The sequence below is a fragment of the Platichthys flesus genome, chromosome 12, assembly GCF_949316205.1.
Source record: "Platichthys flesus chromosome 12, fPlaFle2.1, whole genome shotgun sequence".
Classification (NCBI taxonomy): domain Eukaryota; kingdom Metazoa; phylum Chordata; class Actinopteri; order Pleuronectiformes; family Pleuronectidae; genus Platichthys; species Platichthys flesus.
Genome location: NC_084956.1, coordinates 4,737,955 through 4,760,337, shown reverse-complemented (window position 1 = coordinate 4,760,337; position 22,383 = coordinate 4,737,955). Strand labels below are relative to the sequence as shown.

The window sequence follows — 22,383 nt, the reverse complement described above, 5'->3', positions numbered from 1 at the left end:
CTTATTCCCTGAACACTGAGGGAAAGTTCACATCCTGCCCGTGGCTTCAGAGGGTGAAGACACACTGTTCGCTCCATCACCGCACAGCTGCTGATGGACAACTGAGCTCGGGAGCAGCAGCGACGCCAGATGTACGACAATTACGATAATTCTGCTCTCTGTACGATGTATGATCAATAATGCATGATGTGCGATAGTTCTATCACTTTGAGACAGTGTTATCAGTTGTAATCTGGAGAGTAAAATATGGATCACATCTGTGTTTATGCATCTCTTCTAATGCAAAATCAGATGAAAATGGGTTTTGTCTCTGCTTCTAAACGGGCTGAAACCTAGTCATGATGTCATTTGTTGTTACTTTCCAATATAGATATATACAGCGTCTATAACAAGCTACTATATTTCAGCTTGTCAGGTTTTATGGTCTACTTCTTGGAAAGGAGGCAATTAAACGTATTTCCCCGAAATGTCAAACTATTTCTTTGACTGAAGGTTTTATGTTTCAGGTTTTCAGGGAAACCCGATTCAAAGTATTTGTCTATTTATTAAAAAATGACATTGTCTGGAAAAAGGAGAACAGCTTTAAAAAATGAAGTATCTAGTATCTGAGTGTAAACTTGTATTGTTTATTTTATGACCCCTTTTTGTCGTCTGCTCTTTTCTTGTTCCCGAGTATGACTCTGAAAAGCAATACACATAAAGTTGTTCATCATAAAAAGGTAACACATCCCACAGCTCCCCTCTTCTCTCGACTCAAACCACTTGGACATATTGTACGTGTGCTGCCTCCTTTCCTTCTCGAGATGGAAACACAGATTCACCAGCTCGGTTCCTGAAGGCAGCATTTAGACCCATCCCTGAATTTCCCTGCGGTACAACATCCAGACAGGACGAGGCCCCGGTGACTCCAGAGCTGGAAGCAGCAGATGAGATCTGATCTTCATACGAAGGCAATTCAATCTCACCGCTGCTCTCCGGGGGGGGGACTCACCTCCATGAATGAGCTAATGATTGGTAGCTACATCACAACTGTTCGTTTCCCAATGATGGACGTGACAGTGGCTTTCACATAGGGAGACGGTTTAATGGAACTGTCGTATGCAGTGTGGTGCGTGTTGTGTAACATGTATGAGCTCTGGCAACAGGTTTGTGTTTAAAAAATCCTCACAACTTACGTACGAATAAAAGAAATTGTTTAATCATCAACATTAAATTAAGAATGAAGAAAAGACAGAAGTTCATTTCACTTGGGAAATAAACTTTATTCCCTTTTTTGTCCATGAGATGAAGATCACAGGAGGAAGAAATACCAAGATGCTTTAATTAAGGAGAAGTCCTGAGACTAAAACCTAAAGATACTCAACTCCTTGTGAAAGTTCTGCCTTCAAACCCGACTCAGATGAAAGTGAACACATCAGGGAGAAGCTAAAGCTAGAGGACTTGTTCAAGAAGGAAATGTCCCCTGGGAACTATACATTATTATAAAGTACATTACTTTGTGACATATTGATATTGATTGATTTATGCAGGTGAATCCATTAGTTCCTTTGGAGGGGCCTGACCTCAGGGTCACAATGTAAGTCTTGGGAGGATTAATGGTGCAGGGAAGAAGAACTAAATATTTCCGATACACATAATCGATATTAAACCATTCTCCAATCTTTGCTGTTATATGTGAAATGTTGTATGTTCTCATTCCTTCCCCTGCTCAAGGCTACAGGCTAACAGGGATCATGTGTTTACTGTTGCTGCTCATAAGCTTTGGAACCGTTTCCCTTTACAAATAAACTCTAATCCTCAGGCTATAGCTGATTCCCTCTGCTTCAGTCTTTGTGCTAAGCTAAGCTAACAGCTTCCCGGCTGTAGCTTCATATTTACCCAGCAGGCAACAGACTGGTTTTCAATCTTCTCTTCTTACTCTGAGCAAGAAAGCAAAGTTTATTTTGAAAAAGGCCGTCTCTGTAACGGGACCAGAAACAAACGGACAGAAATAAGTTTCTCGGGAGAAAGAGAAGAAGGAAAAGTGTTCACTGAACACGTCCTCCCACTTTACCACATGATCTGTAGGAAGCACAGTTCAAAACCAGCACAGCAACTGGGACTCAGCACCGACATGAAAACAGGATGCAGGACGTCCACTGAAGGTTCAAGCTCTTTTGTCCTGAGGCTAATTGAAGAGCCACTCACCCTTTTTCGCAGGTTATAAGTGAGCAGCAGATTTCTGGAGAAGTGGTTGGAGAAGGCCGTGTAGAACTCCAGCACCTTCTGCAGGGCGTCGCGCTTGATGACGTGGAGGTCGCAGTAGGTCAGCGCTCGCACGTTGGCGCAGGCCTGGGCCAGGGTCACCTCCTTCCAGAACACGTCCCCGAAGACGTCACCTTTACCTGCGGAGACAGAACAAGGATTCAGACCAGGGGAGAGTTCCAAAAGCATCTGGTTAAAACACAGGAAAGATAAAGGATCAATGAAGCTGATCGGATACATCAGGGGCTATTTGCTGCTTTTTATTATATTATCAGGATGTTTATTAACTCTGAGCCACTGGGATCTGCCACTTTTAAGGAATAGATAGAGGCATCAAGTGAAATCACAGGTTATGAGCAGATTATCTAAAGTGCGACTGGGAGAGAGGATCTCTTTGATAAGATGTGGAGCCGGCTCCTTCCTCCACAGCTCAATATGATAATATAACTTTGATGCTGATCATCTGAACATCATTTGTGTTTGGAACAGGAACTTGATATTTAAAAATTTTACTCCTGGACTCTGCTTCTCTTTTTTCTTCAGAAAATGTCTCGACAGATCCTGAATAAACTCTTTTAATTGTCATAATTAAAATGTCAATATAAATTAAATAAATAAAAGAATAAATAACTAAAGCTCAAGTATGATATCATCAGTAATTAGTACTAAAAACATCTGATGACTTGTTTTACTGGATGACGACCTGAACAGGAAGCAGTTACTTTAAAGATATCGCAGCTAATAATCAAATTATCATTGATTTGGACACAAGTGACAGAAATCAATCACATTTAGAACTCCTCTACAGTATATTTGTACTGAGGCAGTAGTAGTATTTGTCTAATTAACTCCTGTATTGTACGTGATAACTTGTTTGTAGTTGTACTTTACACGTTGTTTCTGCTCCACTGTGCCTTTCAGCTATTGATGATTTGACTCATAGTGATAACTCCTAAATGGCTTCAGGCTCCATTACGGGCTCCGTCCAGGTCAATGCTTTCCAACTGACAGACTGGTAATTGTTGCCAAGAGGAACCAGTATCGACGAAAAAAGAGCCAAGATGGTGTCACTGGTTCTGCTCGAGGACACCATCAATTATTCACTAAATCAATTATTTGGAAAATTAAAAGAAGGGTTTTTTAAAAAGAAAAGGCTCCTGGGACTCAACCGGTCAGGCCAAGAAGAGGAGAGAGATTTATTCTTATCAAGTATCGATAAACAAGGTCGGCTCTAGGAGCTGGGAAGAGCTTTTGGTTTTGCCTTGGGACTTTCTGCTGATTGGTCGCGAGTGCACTGACTCTGGAGGTTCTCACTCCGACATCTGCGCTCACCCCTGAGTGTCTGGAGGATGCTCAGGGTTCAGTGGGTTCCTGGGAGCAGCTCGTTAGTCCTGCACATCGGCAGCGACTCCCTGAGCATTGAGCCTCGGCTGGTTAGAATGAGCCTGGACGGTCTGAGCTTGACCTGATGTGCTAAATCATTCGTGTGTGGGATTATTTCCCTGCACACGTTGACAATAACCTGCAGTCTGAATTGATTTTTGATGAAGATGAATGTGAGGATGGATTCAATAAAGCAAGAATAGGACAGTTTCAAGAAGGTATAAAGAGGGAAAGCTCTGTTCTGCTTCCACCTGAAGCTCAAAGATCTGCTCGTTACACAACCTCAACAGCCGGATCATTCATTACGAGCCGGGCGATGACCGTAGGATTTTTTCCCGAAATCTAATATCATCTTGTTGGTTTCTGACACGTTGATGGAGCATCGAGCTGCTGCTGCTGTTGGTTTCCTTCATTAGAGACAGATGGACCACACTCTGGATCCCATCTAATTACCTGCTGGGTGATTTGGGTCATAACTGAATGTCTACGTCTTACACCTGCAGGTCATCAACATCAGCTGCCGTTCAGGTGGATCACAGCTGTAAAGGCTGAATCATTAAGTTTCATAATACAATATGGCTATAATATTATATCATAGTTTGTGTTTTGTAAAGCTTTTATTTAACTTTCTATTTTCTAATATATTTAAAACTGCACTAATCCTCATTGGTTTCTCTTTGTCCTGTTATTTGTCTTTAATATTATATGAGGATTATACTCAGGATTGGGATGATTGGTGGATTAATTAGTTGACCTTGAGAAAATGTATCATAAATTTATAATATTGAATGAGTCCTTTTACACATTTTTAAAACAAAAGCTGACAATATGCTGCTTTCATTGAAATTGTAATGAAACATCTCGAACTGCAGATAATCTGAACACATCACTTTGAAGTTAAAAATTAAGCTTTTTCGAAAGAAGTAATCAAAACATGAATAGATTTAGGTTTTTGTAAAGGTGATGAACTTAACAGCTTTATTGATATAATACTTTTAAAGATGAGAGATGTGCTTTACAAAGGAAAATAAAGAATACACAGAATGAAGCTGGACATTGGTCAAATCGGACACAAGGTCCATCAGAGACGATTCCTTATGCCTTATGTTAACAATCAGAATATGAAATGTGTTTACTAGATCGAGTTTAAAAGAGCCGACTGTTTTCCATGTGTTTCACAGAGGATTCAGTATCTGTGGTAAACTCTGGTACATATCCTCAGTTAATGACTCAGCAGAAAACGATCCCCAAGCAGCTCAGCCTTCTCTGCAGTCAGAGTTTGAAGTGCTGCCACACAGAAAAGTCTCCTCACACTAAAACGTTGTGAGGCGAAACCTTCTTGTTTGACCAGTGCAGGAGGCCAGTTGGACAATGAGATCATAAATTCAGACAGTAGCACCTCTGCATCTTCAACAGTTGATTCTCTGTCACATTAAATCAAACTTTATATTCTGTGAAACTGGAGCAGATCCTTTAACGACCTGACTCATCATAACATAACCAGAAGTGGTGAATTTCTTCAGAGGGTCTCAAATATCACTTATTTTGCAGTACAAAAACGAAATATATGGAAAAAAAATTGAATCGTGTGTCCGACAGCAGCTGAACTTCTCTCCTGCTACAGTTCGATTGTCTTCTTTCAATTTCGAAGTCCTATTTCATCTGTTTCTTGTTCATTTTAAAGGATTAATTGCTGGTAGAGGTATTGAGAAATCACCAGACCGCCAGGAGTCCTGGTTTCTTGAAATTGCTTCAGCACACAAGAGTATGTATTAAATCCTATGAGTCAAAGAGGGGATTAGATTGATTCTCATTAAAGCACATGCTGTACTCTCATAGATGCACTTTTAAACCACCAGGATCTACTCACCTAAGATGGCCACCACCTCATCATCCTGGATGACCTCCAGAGACCCGGACACCACGAAGCAGAGGCTGTCCACGCTCTCTCCACCGTGGTAGATGAGGTCGCCGGGAGCGCAGTGGATGGTTTGAAACTCCATGGCCAGAGCTCTGAGGCAGCCGTCACTGGCCAGCCGGAACGCCGGGTGCTCTTTGAAAACCTTCCGGTTGAGATGAACACAAATATCGGCTCTCATGTCCTTCGGGCAAATCTGCAACACCTGGAAAAGAATCCAAGAGCAGAGAGAAGAGCTGAGCATCCAGGACTCGGGCTCAGCTGATTCTCTCTCAGGCCTGGTGAGGGTGAGACAGAACATTGTGGCCTGAGCTGAACTCCAACATGCATGAGAATGTACTGCGTGTGTTTTTCAATGGGAAAGTCTCGATAACCAAACCCTCAGCTGCCCCAGTTTAAAATCCAACTCTGTGGGAAGCTATGAGCTCATTCCTCTCTCGCTCGGCCTTGTTAACAGCCGTGCACTGGGAAGCCGTTATGCAGAAACGATTTGATTCACTGGGACTCAGAGAACATTGGACTTGAATTCAGAAGCTCTGTCTTGTAGCTCTGTGTTTTGGTTTCTTCCAGCTCCTCAGGGAAATATGTGGAGCTTAAGCTGCTAAATACTCGTCTACACTCCCCAGCTCCTTGCTAACGTCCATGTCTGCTGTTCAGTGCTGAGACTCATATAGTGCCTGCCTCAGAGTATATGCATCATTTTAAGATTCCTGTTTCCTCATAGAGAGAGAAGTTCAGAGAAGTGAAACAAACAATCACACAGCTGAATAGTGTTGAAACGTTTGGGAACAGTTTGTACTTTTCTCTTAGTTTTAATATTGTATCATCAGTGGATGTTTCTCGGTGAAATCCGGCCCAATCACTAAGTGTGTACTCGTTTTATTTCATTTAATAAGCTTTCAAATCAAATCCAATCATCCTCCAATTAAATTCTAAAGTACCTTCCTGTTATTGTTCTCGAAGCATAAATGAACTGTCACGAGAAACATGTTCTTATATTAGAAACAGCAGATCTGGAGATGGGGGGGGGGGGGGGGCGGTGTCAGTGAACAGCTGAAAGTGTCCAGATATGTCTGTGAACGCTGTTTTACTGTGAAGGTCACATGGAAGCTGTGAGCAGGTCAGAGTCCGGCGGCTGAGTGTCACTGAGTGGCAGCATCCTGTCTGAGTGCGGCTAATCACCAGGATGTCGGCCTGGTGCTCGGCTCGGCCTTTAGAGCGAGTCTCTTTGAGGACGAATGTCAAGCAGGGAGGGATTAGGGGCCATTTTTAGAGCCTTTAGTGACGTCTGACGCCACGTGTTCGATACACGGACACAAACCTGGTTTTCATTCAAAGCTAAATTTCTATTTTTAAGCGAGACATTATTCTATTTACATGATTTGTATTGTTTGGAAAGGTGGATTGAAATTGGAACGCAGGGATAATAAAAGCTTTCTGGATTGACATCAACCAGAGGGAGATCAGTTCAATCTAACCGCTTCCAGCTTTAAATGTTTGAATTTGTTCACACGTTCACATCCTTTCAACATCATCTGGGTTCAGCCGGACGCCTCCTGGTGACCGGTAATTGCCAAAAATTGCCAAACCACTGACTGCTTTGGATAATAGCCTGTTTCATGTTTTCACTGAATCGCTTTATCCCCCCAGAAAAATTAGTTTTATTCAAATGCCAAAAAGTGACATCAATAAAAGAAAATCCTTGAGAGGTGACACAGATATTTCACCTCAGTCTTCTTCATGGGGGAATTTTTTAGAAAATCAAAGGCTAAGGAGGCTACTTTTTCATTAGGGCACTCATAACCTGCTCATATAAAAAAATTATTATAATAAAATCCTTGAGAGTTGACACAGATATTTCAGCCCAACTGGAAACAACAGAAAACAAGTAGAAGATGTGTGACGCACCTTTTCGGTGTCGATGCCCCGGGACATGGACCAGGTGGAGGCGATGTAGTCCATGACCCTCTCGCTCAGGCCTTTGGGAACCTGGTAGAGCTTCAGGAAGTCCCGGACGCTGTTGATCATCTCGTGGTATCGGTTCGTGTTGGCGTACATCTGCTGGAAGATCGTGGTCACGTTACCAAAGATGGTGGCGTAAAGCAGGGCTGGAGAAAAGAAGAGACACGGCTCATTTAAAACACTGACGCTTCAAGGGAGCATCGATATCAACCTAGTTTTCAGACACTTATATGGACCTTGTGAGGAAAATCCGAATTTGCTCTAGGATTTAAAAATCTCTTTCTCAGATGATCCAGTGGGTTTTGAAAGATTCATTAAACACCTGACAGTCCAGGGTCACTCTGCAGATTCTAAATTAAACAGTCTTAACACGGAAATCAGGTTCTTTCAAGGACATAAAAACCTGGTTCACAAGGACGGACAAAGTAAGACTCAACGTGCTCGATCACGTGGGAAATAAACTTTCATATCGTTTCCAGAAAAACACAAATCAACACATCTCGTGCCAAAGGGGGGAAAAAACTATGATTACAGTTTCTTATTGCGTGCAAGCCTCCATTCTCGTGATATTTGTTATCGTGACAGAAGAATGAAAGACAGAATACAGCGGTGCATCTGCGAGGTGCACGGGAAGTTGAACTGGTGCAACAGCTGGCGTGTGAGCGCGGATCAAAGCCATCAGATGTCTGCTCTGTGTGGAGCAGTGTTCTCTTGGCACTGGAGCCCTAATTAGCCCTGCTAGGAGCGATGGAGAGGAAACATGCCAGCCACACATTTCAATTATCCTCAGATGATGACAGTAACCTATGCGTGTGCGATTGTGTGTGTGTGTGTTTGTTTATTTCACGGCGCACATTCAAAGTGTTGAAAAACAGCACTGGGAATAATACTAATTAAAAAGCGCTCAAATCTCCCCAAGGGCGAGGAGAACCACAACTTTCATCCTGTTTCATCCCCATCGCTCACTCCTGCTACGATGGTGTCAAGAGCTGCAGTGAGATTTGTCTTCCTCCCCCTGAAACACAAAGGAAGGGATGTGTTCTTGTTTTGTTGCATCGTCTCCTCGCTGCACAAATCGCAGACGTCCGACTCTGCAAGTCGACAGATGAAGAGAGACGCTCTGACAACCGATGCGGTTTTTTTTAAGTCACCAAAGTTTTTCTGGACGACCACGACTTCCAAGCTCGACTGCAAAAAAAAAAAAAAACGCTAACTTGTCTGATTGAGCAGAAAAACGCTGTCACAGAGGAAACTCAATCGGTCCCTGAGGAGCTCCAGCTCGTCCCCAACGTTCCTCCTCCACTCGCTGACTTCGCTCGGCATCCAGCAGCCGGCCCCGTTTCACACAGTTGTCAGAAACTCAGCCCCCCCCCCTCCCCCCCCCCTCCCCAGGCCATCAGTTGCTATAGAAACAGGACCTACTGTATATATACCTCCCTCCCACGCTTCCCTGTGCCAGCCCCCCCCCCCCCTCAATCCCTCGTCACACTGTGATCTTCTACTGCCAGCACCGATCCACTGCCGATGGTAAAAATAGAACAGTATCAGGGCATCCATATTTCATAGAGAAGAGCCGTGGTGGACGACAGTGGATCTCATCTACAACTCCATCCTCCCGAGGCCGTCTGCTTTCTGGATATTTACGCTTCGGGTTGATTTGTATCCCACAATAACAAAATGTAAAACAGATCCAAGCCTGCGGATCACTTTTAACCAGTTCCCCCCCCCCACCCCACCCCCCCGAGAATATATTCATAAACCTGAACAGCCAAAAGGTAAGAGTGGGGGTGGAGCAGGGGGCGGGGGGGGGGGGGGGGGGGCAAGCATCCTCTCGTCTCAGGGTTGAGATTGTGGCTGAATACAGAAAGTAGCAGGGAGCTGAGGAGTGATTGCAGAGGGAGCACTGAGCTAAATGGATCTGGCGGCGTCAGTTCTTGCTCCGAGGCGCCGCCGCCTGCGTGCAGTCACACACGATGGAGCCGCACCGCACACTGCGTCACGAGACACCCACACACACACACAAGACACCTGGTTAATGTTTAATACAGAGAAGTGGAAAGACGGGCACGCTGGGAAAACCCACCTCTATCTCAGTCACTGTTATTCATGTTTAATGTAAAAGTGTCTTATTCTGCATGTTGGTGAACCACAAAAGTTAAGAGACATTATGCATCATTATGTGACTTTTTAGTTTCACGACTCGCCGATGGGCCACAGGCGCTCGTTCAGATGCTTCTTCAGAGTTGTTTCAGAAAGAAACAAAAAACTAGTTTGAGTCGCATCTTAATAATTCAGCAGAGTATCACACAACAGACTGAGGGAATGAGTCTGATGCTGGCGAGAGTAACAGCTTCTACTGCGTCGATACATAAGAGAAGACGATGGTGCCGATGAGACGGTGAACAGACATGTCTTAATGTCACTGCCTCAGTTCTAAGGACTTTGTTGCCCTGGAAAAAACTGAATATACACATGTAGGCTCCTGATGACTTCTGCTTTATCATGTAAAAACTAAACTTTAAGACTCAGGTCCCAGCTGACGTTTACCTGAAGCTAATTAAAAAAGTTTTGCTGAGATTTCTATTCTGATGCTCCAATTTCTAACTAAGTTGCTCCTGTCACATGAATATAAAGAAGGGGCTACATGTAATTATAATGGAGTAGAAAATAAAGCTTACAGAGATTAATCATCCTCCTGGCAGGTAAAAAGTTTTATTAATAAAGATTTATTGGTGGGAGCAGATCTCCCTGTCCACCTGATGTGAGCTTTGTGAAAGACAGAAAATAATGTTTTTTGTTGTTGTGTTGTTTTTAACACACTTTACATCCCAATCCGTGCACTTTAGTGAGTAAACACACTAAATGTCCAGTCTCTGAAAGTGGACATTTTGGCTGTGTTTATTGTTGCATGAGTACAACGTGCTTTCAGTCTGAGAACTGTTCCGAACTCAGGCCCATGATGGTGTAACTGAAATAAAACCTTCAGTGAGAAGCTCTGACATCGAACTATGTTCAACCCGAGCAGATTATCCCAGGTGAGTTAGAGAGTTTGAAATATTGCTCAACTAATTATCAAGATTTGCTTTTCTTTCTGGAGGTCGGCGGCTCCATGATTCATTTATTCACCTCCTTCGGTGCAGTGTGGTTTTAAAGAGCAAAGTTAAACTCCTCATGTATCATGTATCTGCTGCAGGAGAGACGCCTTCACTCACATCCGATCATCATCATGGCCACGGCGAAGATCTTCTCCCCGTCCGTCGTGGGGGCGATGTTCCCGAAGCCGATGCTGGTCAGACTGGTCATGGTGAAGTACAGGGAGGTGATGTAGACCGAGTCCTTGTTGGGCCCGCCCTCCCACTTCCCCGAGCCGCTGGCGTTGTAGCGGTACGGCGAGCCCGCCGACTCGGCCAGGATGTAGAGCCAGCTGTCCTCCCGCACGATGTTGGTCTCCTCATCGATGATCTCGTAGTCGCCGATGCTGTACCTGGAGCACGGAGAAGCATCATGAGGAGGCTGCAGCTCACACAGCTTCACCACAAGAACCACATTCTGGAGGAGAGAGGAATCTATATCTGAAGTTGTTCCCCTAACTTTAACTTTGACTTGGAGTCTGCAGCCAATTTGTTCAACGCCCTGTTGAGTTGGTTATTTATGAAACCTCTGGGTAAGCTTCCTGGGGGGGGGGAAACCTCGGAGACGAATACAAATCTTTCTGAATATAAATTTGGTGAATGCCATGATGCAGCAAAAACTTCTGATTTTGCTTCGGTTGAAGTTGAAGTTGTGAACACAGAAGAGGAAAGGATTCGTTTTTATCTTTTCCAGACGCCCGGAGGTAAAACTCGACCCAAGAGAAGAGAAAACCCACAAACTAAACAGAATTCTGTGTGATGGGATTTAGATTTTCTAATCAATACACTGGTGATTATCAAATACCAACAACCACTTCCGTCAGTCCGTGGCGAGGGGAGAGGGAGGCTGCTGCTGCTGCTGGGGGGGGGGGGGGGGGGCCTGGCTATTTGCTGCCGTGACACGAGTGGACGGTGGCTCAACTTTTCTCAACGGGACACACCACGACTCCCAGTGAGACCATGGCAACCACAGACACCACACTGGGGGGAGTGGGACTGGTTTTTACTGTCGTGTGGATTTTGAAGCAACAGCAGCCTTATTTAATTAACTGATTATACTGACTGGGTGAGAGAGACCCCCACAGGAGGCTTAAATAATGTATAGCAGCCCGGTTGGTCTCTTATTAACATACAATATTTGAAATGTGTGTTTGTCTTCATGTGTGTAAATGAAAGTGCTAATAAAACGTTATTTTGTAAATCATATATAAACATGAGAGGGCGTCTGCGAAGGAAGAACTCATGCTAATCATCAACTATCAGACATATTTTTGTATGCAGGTTATTGTATTGTCGTGATGTGTGTGTGTGTGTGTGTGTGTGTGTTTCCATAAACATAACAAACATGATGGAACTTCATACCTCCACCACACTTGCCCCCTGCAGGGGAGCTGATCTGATTAGACTTCATACATTTACATATTAATGAAGGAAAAAAACGAATTCTCTTGAAAGCACTGTAACTCTGTCGTGCAGGTTTTTATAGTAGAAAAAAACACACACAGGTTTAACACGTGAGCACAAGTGTGTGTTGACAAAAACACCGACAGCTATTTAATCCATTAATTAGGCTAATCAACGACCTCATTACATTACCTGGCTCTGTGATTCATTAAACCCACAGTCAAGCACAAGGTGTTGATTTCATGTGAGTCTGTTTTACTCTTTAACAGGTGTTAGACTGAGACACATTCTAGATGCTAATGGTGGGAATTTAGGTGTGGACACACATTTAGAAATGATATTTGAGGTTCAGGTCGAGTTTGGTCACGTTGGCTCGTCTATAAACTTGATTTCTTACATTTGGGAAAACCATCAGCTTGGTGTCGGGGTTCAGAAACAAAACCAGGATGCGTACTGGGTTTGTAAGGACAGAAAATTCTGGCCCAAGAGCAAGTTTCATCAAAGATATAGAGTCAAATGAAACTATGAATTAGTGATGTATAAACGTACCAGATGCAGGCGAGCCAATGGGCAGCCAGTCCGAAGACACACACCAGCAGGACCAGCACGGCCGCCCCGTACTCGATGTAGTGATCCAGTTTGCGGGCGACCCGACCCAGACGGAGGAGCCGGACCACCTTCAGCGAGCTGAACAAACTGCTGATGCCCTGCGACGGAAAAACCAAAGAGGAGAAAGAGACAGACTTTAAAACAACATCGAGAAACGACAGAAAGGAACAAAGTTTAAATACAAGTATATTAATTATACAAAGAGAACCACTCTAAGGCCCATTACACTTTATACTATGTTAATACACAGCATCAAACAAACTTTATACAGCTGGGAGGACTTTATAAGTGTTTATTACAGCAATTATAAATTATCATATCTAGAAATATTGCATATTATTACAGATGGTTTGTACTGTATTATGATTTATTAACTTAAAGGTGCCCACAGCAGTTATAGGAGTTATTTGTTTACAACTACATAATTGTGTGTTCATGTATTGCATATTAATGCCACATGGAGAGTGTTATCAATTACACCCTCCAGTATATATTTGCAGCACAGTATCACTCGTTTAGTTCTAATTATAGAACGTTTCACTAATGTTTTTCTCTTATTTCATTTTTCCATCTTCCTCTCTCTCTGGGTCCTTATGCTGTTTGTGTTTCATTATCCATGAGTGACTGGTTGCTGTAAGGCTGCAGCTTCCTACTGGGATTAATTAAGCTCTTGCTGGATAAAATTAACTTGGATGGCTCTTCATGCAGAGAAATAGGTGCAAGAATTATAGTTGTATTATTTTGTTATTTACAATTAAACTACATGATTCACAAGAATCTGCCTCAGTCTGAATAATGTTCTTCGTCAACATGAAACCAGCTGTGAACATAAAGGGACTTCCTCCGGTGGGTGTGATGACAGGAAGCAGTTTAAATGAACCAGTTTTATGTGATGTGATACGACCACAAGAGCAACACAACAATGTTAACATGCGCCGAGATGATTTAAAAACAAACTTCCCCTGCAATGTGATGCAATTCCACAACACACATATCTATACAGTATACGTTACACAACCAGCAGCTAAATGTCTGCTCAGCTTAACTGTGCAGTGAAGCACCCACTCAGTGATTCAAACAGACAACTGCAATCCCATCAGTCTGCTCTGCTCTCTGCTGCTATTGTGTGTGAGCGTGTGTGTCTGTGTGTGTGGTTGTGTGTGTGTGTGTGGTGGTAGGAGGGGTATTGATTTTGCTAATGTGCTGTAGTCTGCAGTGCGAGCAGACCTACAACTGCAGCGCTCGCTGTCACTCGATCCGATCAAGCTGCCGGACACCTCGGCTTCACTAAAATCACTTTACCGACCTGAGCTCCAACAACACAATTCAATTAGCACTGCAGTGTGGTGCTGTGGAGCTCTGCTGCTGCAGCTCGACTCACGACGCACGAGTGGAGAGAAAAAGGTGCGACGCTGAATAGGAATGGAAAAATAAACAACACGTCATTAAAGGAATAGTTCAACGTTTTGGCGTCGGGAGGGAGATGAGACTCAGCTCGGCATGAAGACCAGAAAAAGAGGGAATACGTTTTTTGAAAAGTTTCTAAATTGTTACAAAAACCTCCTTAACTAACACAATGTGCATCTTACTGGTTTCATCAGTAAACACAGAAACCCACAACAGAAGTCTGAGCTGAGCTAAATGGGCCTGAAGGTGTGAGTCTCTTTTTGGCCATCAGCCCTCATGCAACTTTAATGACGCTGTTGTTCATTCTCAAACTGCGGAACACAATCTGATCGATGTCGTCTCCTGGCAGTGAAAAGCTTTGGCGGTGACATTTGTGACATTTATTTCGTGCATCGATGCGTCGGCCATCGTTCACATTGGGTACCGGGGGGGCGGGGGGGGGCAGCTTAAATGGCGGCGCGAGGATAACCGTGGTAAGTGTGTGAGGAGATGAGGTCGTTGATGGGAGGGAGACGTGTGTGTGTGTCAGTGGTGCATGTGAAAAATGGAAAAACACAAAACTGTTCATCATCATCATCATCATCATCATCATCATCATCATCATCATCATCATCATCATATTCTGATCAAACTGAAGCCTACTTGAGTGACAGCTCGGTGGTTCCAATTCTTCCCATCGCGTCCCATGCATGAACAAAGGCGGAAGAGGTAGGGAGGGGGGAGGGGGGGGGGCATGCAAACAGAACAGAGGGATGAAAAAGAAGAAAAACAAATACGAAAAAAAGCACAAGTAAGAGAGAAGACACTTGATCAGTGGTAAGCGATGGATTAAACACATGAGAAAAAAAAATCAATAATCAGGCTTTAAAATGAAAAGATAAAAAAATAGAAAATAAACATTCTCTGTGCTTGTAAACGTGTGCAGTGACCGGAGCATGCAGACAATCAGCTGTTTGCTCAGCCAATCAGACGACAGCGTGGAGCGGATCCTTCTCTGCTGGTCGGGTCGTTAGAAACTGAAATGAGACGATAACTCGGAGATTCAGTCTCAAGGTGATGATTTTAAGATTTTGCCGAGAATAACTTTGACAGCCGCTCCTCGCTAACGATCTTCCACTTCCCAGTTTGTAAAACCTGTTGGGGGGGGGGGGGGGGGGGGCAGCCATCAAAGTTATTCATGTCAGTCGTTAAGATCTGTAGCAGCGGCAATATGTTCTCGTGCTGCTTTAACGTTGGCCGACTGTTTACCGACCCCTCGTCTGCTCGTGGCCACGGATTCGCCTCAAAGCAGTTTGGAGCAAATTGGAATCGCTGAGTCGTGGCAGCGGAAGATGATCCTGAAGGTTCTGATGTGGGTTTAGAGACAATGTGTCCCAAAGCTTATCATAGGTTGCAGTGATATGTCCATCATTGGCAAGTCCAATATACATTACAGTAGTTTACTGTGTGTGCCTTGTCCGAGGATGAGCAGGAGTTAGTGTATTGGTTTGAATGTCCGACCTCTGATTTGAATGTGTTTTTCATTCGTATCCCATAAAGAGGTGAAAACTCACTCACTTCTTGTGTTTTCAGTAGTTTTTGTACCTCAGCTGTAAAAAAAACAATATTTGATATTAAAATAAATGCAGTTTAGGCTTGTTTTCTTCTTAACAGCACTAAAAAGATCAAATAACACCAGGCTGGTCCTTTTGAAGTCGTTGTTGTTTCTCTTCTTCTGCCTTGTTTTTCTGGCCCTGCTGACCCCTGACTTCTTCTTCTGCTCGGACGCGTGTCAGCGATTCAGATGCTGAAGTGTTGAAAGACTAGAAAGCACAAAAACGCTGGAGCTGCAGATACGAGTCTCACCACAGAGCGTCGTGTCCCCTCACACGGGGACGTGCTGCCCGACGGCCCCCGAGAGCCAACGTCCACCGAGCCGCTCGCTGTGTGCGTGCTCTAATGCCACCGCAGCACTGTGCACGGCCACGTCATTGCAACAACACACACACACATCATGAGACACATTCAAGCACACGGAGGCGTCCGCACACGGTGATGCATTGATATAATGAAAACCAGCAAGTGCAGGAACCCAAGGATCCATTTAATCAATGTGTGTGTTTGTGTGTGTGTGTGTCTGTGCGTGTGTGTTGGCGGAGAAAGGAAATCAGTGATTTAAAGGAGCATTTGGATCAGATTCAGAAGCTGTAGTTGCACTGTAAAGCTATAAAGCTATAAAGTGAGCGTCAGCTGGATGTTTTCTGATTGGATTTCATCAGCAGATATAGAATATTTTAACATGATTACAATCTGAGAGGCCATTTGTTCCCATAAATAAAACTGGAGTATTACATAGTCGAGCACAAACCTCCATTGGGGCCGAAAACAATCCTACACATGAGTGTCTAAATACCTAAATGTAAAAGAAAAAAGGGAGCGGTCCGATAAGCTAAATGGTTTAAATGCATCTAACATAGTCCAAATCATAAATATCAATCCATTAAATATGCCTGATTTTCTTCAGATTAGAAGTCCCTTAAAATCTAACAAAAAAGTTGATAAACATTCTTTCACATCATGAAGAAAGGTTCCTGAGGTCGTTCACGGAGGCCACATGTTTTTGTTTATCGGTCCTTATCACCAAAAGCCTTTGAATCTCATGGTCTCTCCAGGTCTTCATTGGCATCTTCTTCATGTCATCTGGCATCTCCTCTGTACAATACCTGAAGCTCAGTGCACGTCCGACAGCAGCTCGAGGTTCATGTAAGCATAATCCCACTTAATGATAAAGTGACAATCACATGTTCTCCCACGATTTAATCCTTGTGTCAGCTGCAGGGAGGTGTCAGTGGATTCGGTGCATTAGTGCCACGGCTGAGCTCTGAGGAGAGAGCCTCAGTTTAATAATGTAAACGCTCCAGTCCCAATTAAAATGGGCCAATTATCTCAAGATCCGGCCGCAGTCACTCCACCCAACACCCCGCGTCCTTCCTGAGATCAGCACGCACACGTTTTATTATGCTGCTCACTCAAACTCACTTTTTCACTGTCACCATACAAAACAACAACCAGTGCAGCCGGATCTGATGTCGGGCTACAGTGGTTATTAAATGTGGTCGAGTGCCTGCATGGAAACCTAATAACCTGCCGGCTCCAGTCAAAAGGATCAGCTCTTCAATCTTAACACAGTTAAGAACCTGAGCAGGCAAAGAACAAGTCTGCATTTTTTAGAAGTTACACAAAACTACTGCATCTTTTAACTACAATTTAAAAAAACAACAACAACAACACACCAGTACTGGACCTTTGAATATCAACATTGATATTTGAGAGTTGAGTAAATCAGATAATATTCCGTAATGTTACTTTCATTAGGAAGATTTTGTACATAAGCACAGAAGCCTGAATGATATACAGGTTCTGATTCTATCAGTTCTATATATTTGTTGGTGTTTTGTTGTGTTGTTATTTTTAGTTAAACTGTAAAATATCAATATATTTGCTGATATATTGTTTTTTTTCTTTCCGCCCTAATATTGGTATCAGCATCAACCCACAAAAATCCATATTGCTTGGGCTCTCATTAGCGCACAACAATTATGTATCACTAATTCAAAATCTATCCCTCCATTATCTACATCACTTGTCCTGTGAGGGTCAGAGGGGAGGGACCCTGAAAGCAGCCTGGGCCAATCCCAGCCAACCCTGGGCGAGAGGCGGGGTAAAGCCTGGACAGGTGGCCAGCCTATCACCGGGCCGACCCACAGGGACAAACAACCATTCACACTCATGTTTACAGCTCAATATATAGTCTCCAGTCAACCGGTGTCCAGTGGGCATGTCCTTGGACTGTGGGAGGAAGCCCGAGCAGAACCTGACTCCACACAGCAAGACCCACTGACCTATAAATCAACACATGAACTAACGGCTGATTAAATGTCCCATTAGCTCCGTCAATCATCGATTCATCCGCTGATTAGTTTTGATTTCGTCTATAAATTGTCAGATAAATTGCCGTCACAATTTCACAGACTTATTTAATCTGACCAGCAGTCTAACACCCCCCCCCCCCCCCCCATAAATATTAGATTTATGATCACATGAGACAAAGAAAAACAGAAAATGGTCACGGTGGAACATGCAGATGATCGGCGTGAAGATCTGACATGGAAGTGATGGTTTGATTGAATGGTTCCTGTGACGCCAGGGTCACTCACCTCGTCCACGTTCTCGAAGGCGTTGATGACGTCGTAGGGCAGACAGGACAGCAGGTCGATGACGAACCACGTCTTCAGGTAGTTCATCCGAATCAGCTTGGGGTCGGAGATGACCTCGCCGGCGGGCCCCACGAACGTGGTGTGGAAGTTCAGAACGATGTCCACCAGGAAGATGACGTCCACGATGCTGTCCACCACCAGCCACGTCACGTTGTTCTGCTTGGTCTTGAAGGAGACGTTGTAGGGCACCATGATGGCCGTGTAGAAGGTGAGGATGAGGATGACCCAGTCCCACGTGGTCTTGAAGAGGCAGTAGTGCAGGATGATGTGAGGGGGGGTTTTGGGCGTCTCCTGCTTGTACTGAGGGAGGAGATCTGAGCCGAGCTGCAGAACCTGTGGAGAAATGTCACGGGGAAAGTTTAGCGGCTCAGAGGAGTATGTGTTTAGATTCTATCAGTGGAGAAGAGTCGGTGACTGGTCTGTACCTCAGCTAAGCGTGAGTGCTTGTGGACGTTCTCTCCCTGGTGGACCGTGGGCTGCAGCTGCTGTAAGACTCCTCTGCTGCTCGTTAGAGCTCGAGTCAGTCGGGCGAACTTCCCCCAGCCTGAGGATCACAAACACAAACAGTATATGCTCAAGCTTTAGGTTTAAATTTAGAGATGTATTCAGGGCGGCAGCAGATTTTTCTAAACACGTGGGGATTCTTCATAAGGCTCACAATCTGAAGTGTTGTTTTCTTTTTTAAAACAAACTGTTTGGCAACAGGAGTTCTCAAACCTTGAGTGTGTGCACTGCATCACCAGCTTTAAGAAAAGGCCTCAGGTGTGTGTTCGGACAAGTTGACGATGTCTGACTCGAAAGATTTCTCATTTAATGTTTTGGGGTCCAGTGGCTTCATGTCGACAGCGTGAAACCGACTGAAGAACCAACTGAAAGGTCAAAACATCCTTTAACAGGAGAACTGGGCTTCTACTGGGACGCTGCACATTTCTACTGTGGATTTATAACAACTGCAGTGGCCTTTTAATGTTTAAATATGTTTCTCTTAAGCTGCAATAAGTAGCAGGTTCTGGTTTCTAGGTTGTGATGGTTTATATTCCAGTTTATATCCTGTGCCATTACTTGTTAAATTCATAACCCTGCTGAATTTTAAATAAATAACTTTAATGATACTGATCCATAAATAATTACCTTATGCAAGCTCACAGATTTAGCGTTGCACCCCTGTGGCATAGTCAGACTCAAGATGGATGATTAAAATAAAAAATAAAAATAAATCGGAATTCTTATTCCACGCATTCTGCTTCTCGTGGAAATCTGCTGCTCTCATTACCCACAATGCAACTCGAGTAGCCCCAGGTAGAGATGAGATCCAACTATTTCATTTTCAAGCTTCAATTCTTCACACCCAACTGATAAGTGAGTGATTTTAAACCATTTATCAGACTTTGTGCAAACTGGAGCCCAAAAAAAAAGCTTTTATTCAATTTCCTCTCATATATGAAAGATCTAATAACAGATTTTCAGAGCGTAGAATCTGTGAAGTTCTCCTCAAAGTTAAAGCCAAACTATTTCAAAACGACCTCATGTGAACATTTGCTGATCAGCAGCTCCTGTGGTGGAGTTCTGCTTTGTCAATACCAGGTCCTTTTATTCTAGCCACATGGATTTATTCTTGTCTTCATAGGAATAAGGAATAACTGCAGCCACTTTCTTTTCCGGCAGCACAGACCCTTGCTGGTTGGGGTCGCCCGCAGGCCATGTCGCCTGTGAGAGAGTCAGTAGCTGTGATGCTACCTGTTGATGCTACGATGACTCTCCACTGTGTGTTCCTAGTTGCTCTTCTGCACTCAGTCATGCTCTATTCCAGCCGTCTTCAACAGTTCCTGCAGTTATTCAGTGGAAACATGAATCGTTTCTTTGTGTGTGTGAGCTGATAACCTCCGTGATGTGTGTGTGTGTGTGGGGGGGGCGTGTTTGATAGACTGGGTACTTGTCGGAGCAGATGCACAGCGCACAAGGTCGAGTGGTGATTTCCTCCACCGCTCTCATTTGATGATCTCTGTATGAAAAGTTTGAGATCATTCGATGCCCTTATTTTAATCTGCGGGACGTAGAAATAACTTCCGCTGCCTCAGAAAGTCTGACAGAGGGCGTGAGGCTGAACAAAGGAAAGGTCTCGACTCTAACCTTTGGAGGAGTCGTCGTCGATGGGCTGCTTGAAGGCCGTTATATCGCTGAACGTGCACAGGAACAGGACCACCTTCTCCTGCTCGTTTCGAATGGGCGCGATCTTCACAAAGAACCACACCGGCGTCCCTGGAAGTAACAGACACAAGAACAACACACGTGTTTACCTGCATGTGCATGTAGCAGAGAATCCTGATTGCACAGTGTCAAGTAAAAAGAGAAAAGTTGTGGAGAGTTTCCAGTTCCCTGCACCACCTGCAAGCAGAGGAAGGTTCCACCTGCGAGAGGAAACAACCACACAGCGTCACCTTTTTTGTGGGGGAATGTTTCCTCTGGTCTGGCTCTGGACCAATTAGCACATTTCTACAGAGGTAGAAATGTCCTGGGCTGTCTTTGAACTCGGCTCAACATCTCACACGGGCTGTGAATACATTTGCATGACAAGAGAGTGGAACAGCGTATTTCTCTCCTTCTCTTACACACGCGGCTCACTCGATACTCACTGTTCTTCTTGTACATCAGTATTTCAAACGAGTTCATCTCATAATTCTCGAACGTCAGTCGCACTTTCTCCGTCGTGTCCTTGTCTGTGAGCTCTCCGAACATGAAGCTGGGAAAACACAGAGGGAAGTGACAATTTAAATATTTAATAGATGGATCCTGAAACTGTGGCATTTATATCATCATCCTATACTTAAACCTCTCCTTTAATATAAATCAAAATTTTCTAAAAAACAATAAAACTAGAGACCACAAAAAGATAAGCAATCGAACTGCAAATTCCAGAAATCTCGGGAACCATTCATTTCATTGGCTTCACACTGGGTATGTCTATTGTTATTGGTGGTGTGATTTGAACACTTGATACTTCCTGTGATGCGTAACGAGCATGATACGGATACAAATCTAACTTTTAACTTACACTGCCGGCAAATTCCAGAAATCTCTGTCTGTCTGTCTCTCTGTCTGTCTGTCTGTCTGTCTGTCTGTCTGTCTGTCTGTCTGTCTGTCTGTCTGTCTCTCTGTCTGTCTGTCTGTCTGTCTGTCTGTCTGTCTCTCTGTCTGTCTCTCTGTCTGTCTCTCTGTCTGTCTGTCTCTCTGTCTGTCTCTCTGTCTGTCTGTCTGTCTGTCTGTCTGTCTGTCTGTCTGTCTGTCTGTCTGTCTCTCTGTCTGTCTCTCTGTCTGTCTGTCTCTCTGTCTGTCTCTCTGTCTGTCTGTCTGTCTGGGGTTATTATGTCTCAAGAATCTTTCATCTTATCAGCTTCACACTGGGTAGGTGTATTGATTATGGCTCAAGGAAGTGCAGTGATCAGTTCGGTGCAAGTTGAAGACACGATACTTTCAATATGAATGAACCTTGAATAAACAAAGCAAGGTGATGCCGCTGTGATCGATATCGGCAAAATCAACTGACTCTTCAGTTTGAGCAAGGCAGGCGTAACAGCTCTTTGTGCAGCAGCGGGGGGGGGGGGGGGGGGCAGCTTCAGGGTTCTATGGAGCAGCCGTGCAGCTCCATCACCGTATGGGTCACTTTTAGGGTTTCAGGTAGAAAGCTGCAACCAAGCGTCGGCACAGACCAAAGAAACCAAACAACAAGTTTACAACGAGCATTAAGCCTTCAAACTTCAACCTTTGATGTCCACTTAAATATAAATGTATATTTTCTAAAAGATCATGAGCTAAAGAGTCAGCTAATTTGTGCAGATGGGCTGATTGCTCCGGAGATCTTCAGAGAGGTTTACGCTGCAGGAATAGGCTCCATTAAACATGGAGCCGGAGCAGATTAATGCTCATTGAAATGTATCCTGAAAGCATAAAAAAGATAAATGCAATCTGGTCTCTAATTGGCCAAATGCAAAGTACCGCACAAAAACCAATTAAACCCGGAGATGGGTCAAGCAACCGTGAGCACATTTAACCGGAGACATTCATCTCACTC

At 44.0% G+C, this 22,383-nt stretch overlaps 1 protein-coding gene across 3 annotated transcripts in view; it reads right to left on the bottom strand.

Annotated features, from left to right (window-relative positions):
* The window catches only part of kcnh1a (potassium voltage-gated channel, subfamily H (eag-related), member 1a), a 33,047-nt gene that overhangs the window by 2,935 nt on the left and 7,729 nt on the right, over positions 1–22,383 (bottom strand). Inside the window, exons 3-12 of one of the 3 annotated variants that reach the window (XM_062400387.1) lie at positions 20,948–21,054; positions 20,445–20,573; positions 19,055–19,057; positions 18,740–18,858; positions 18,168–18,647; positions 12,592–12,749; positions 10,720–10,991; positions 7,454–7,653; positions 5,498–5,750; positions 2,188–2,384 (exon numbers count right to left, since the gene is read on the bottom strand). In XM_062400387.1, coding sequence (XP_062256371.1) covers positions 2,188–2,384; positions 5,498–5,750; positions 7,454–7,653; positions 10,720–10,991; positions 12,592–12,749; positions 18,168–18,647; positions 18,740–18,858; positions 19,055–19,057; positions 20,445–20,573; positions 20,948–21,054 — 1,918 coding nt within the window. The remainder of the gene's footprint in view (positions 1–2,187; positions 2,385–5,497; positions 5,751–7,453; positions 7,654–10,719; positions 10,992–12,591; positions 12,750–18,167; positions 18,648–18,739; positions 18,859–19,054; positions 19,058–20,444; positions 20,574–20,947; positions 21,055–22,383) is intronic. The other 2 variants (XM_062400386.1, XM_062400388.1) reach the window with 2 other exon arrangements.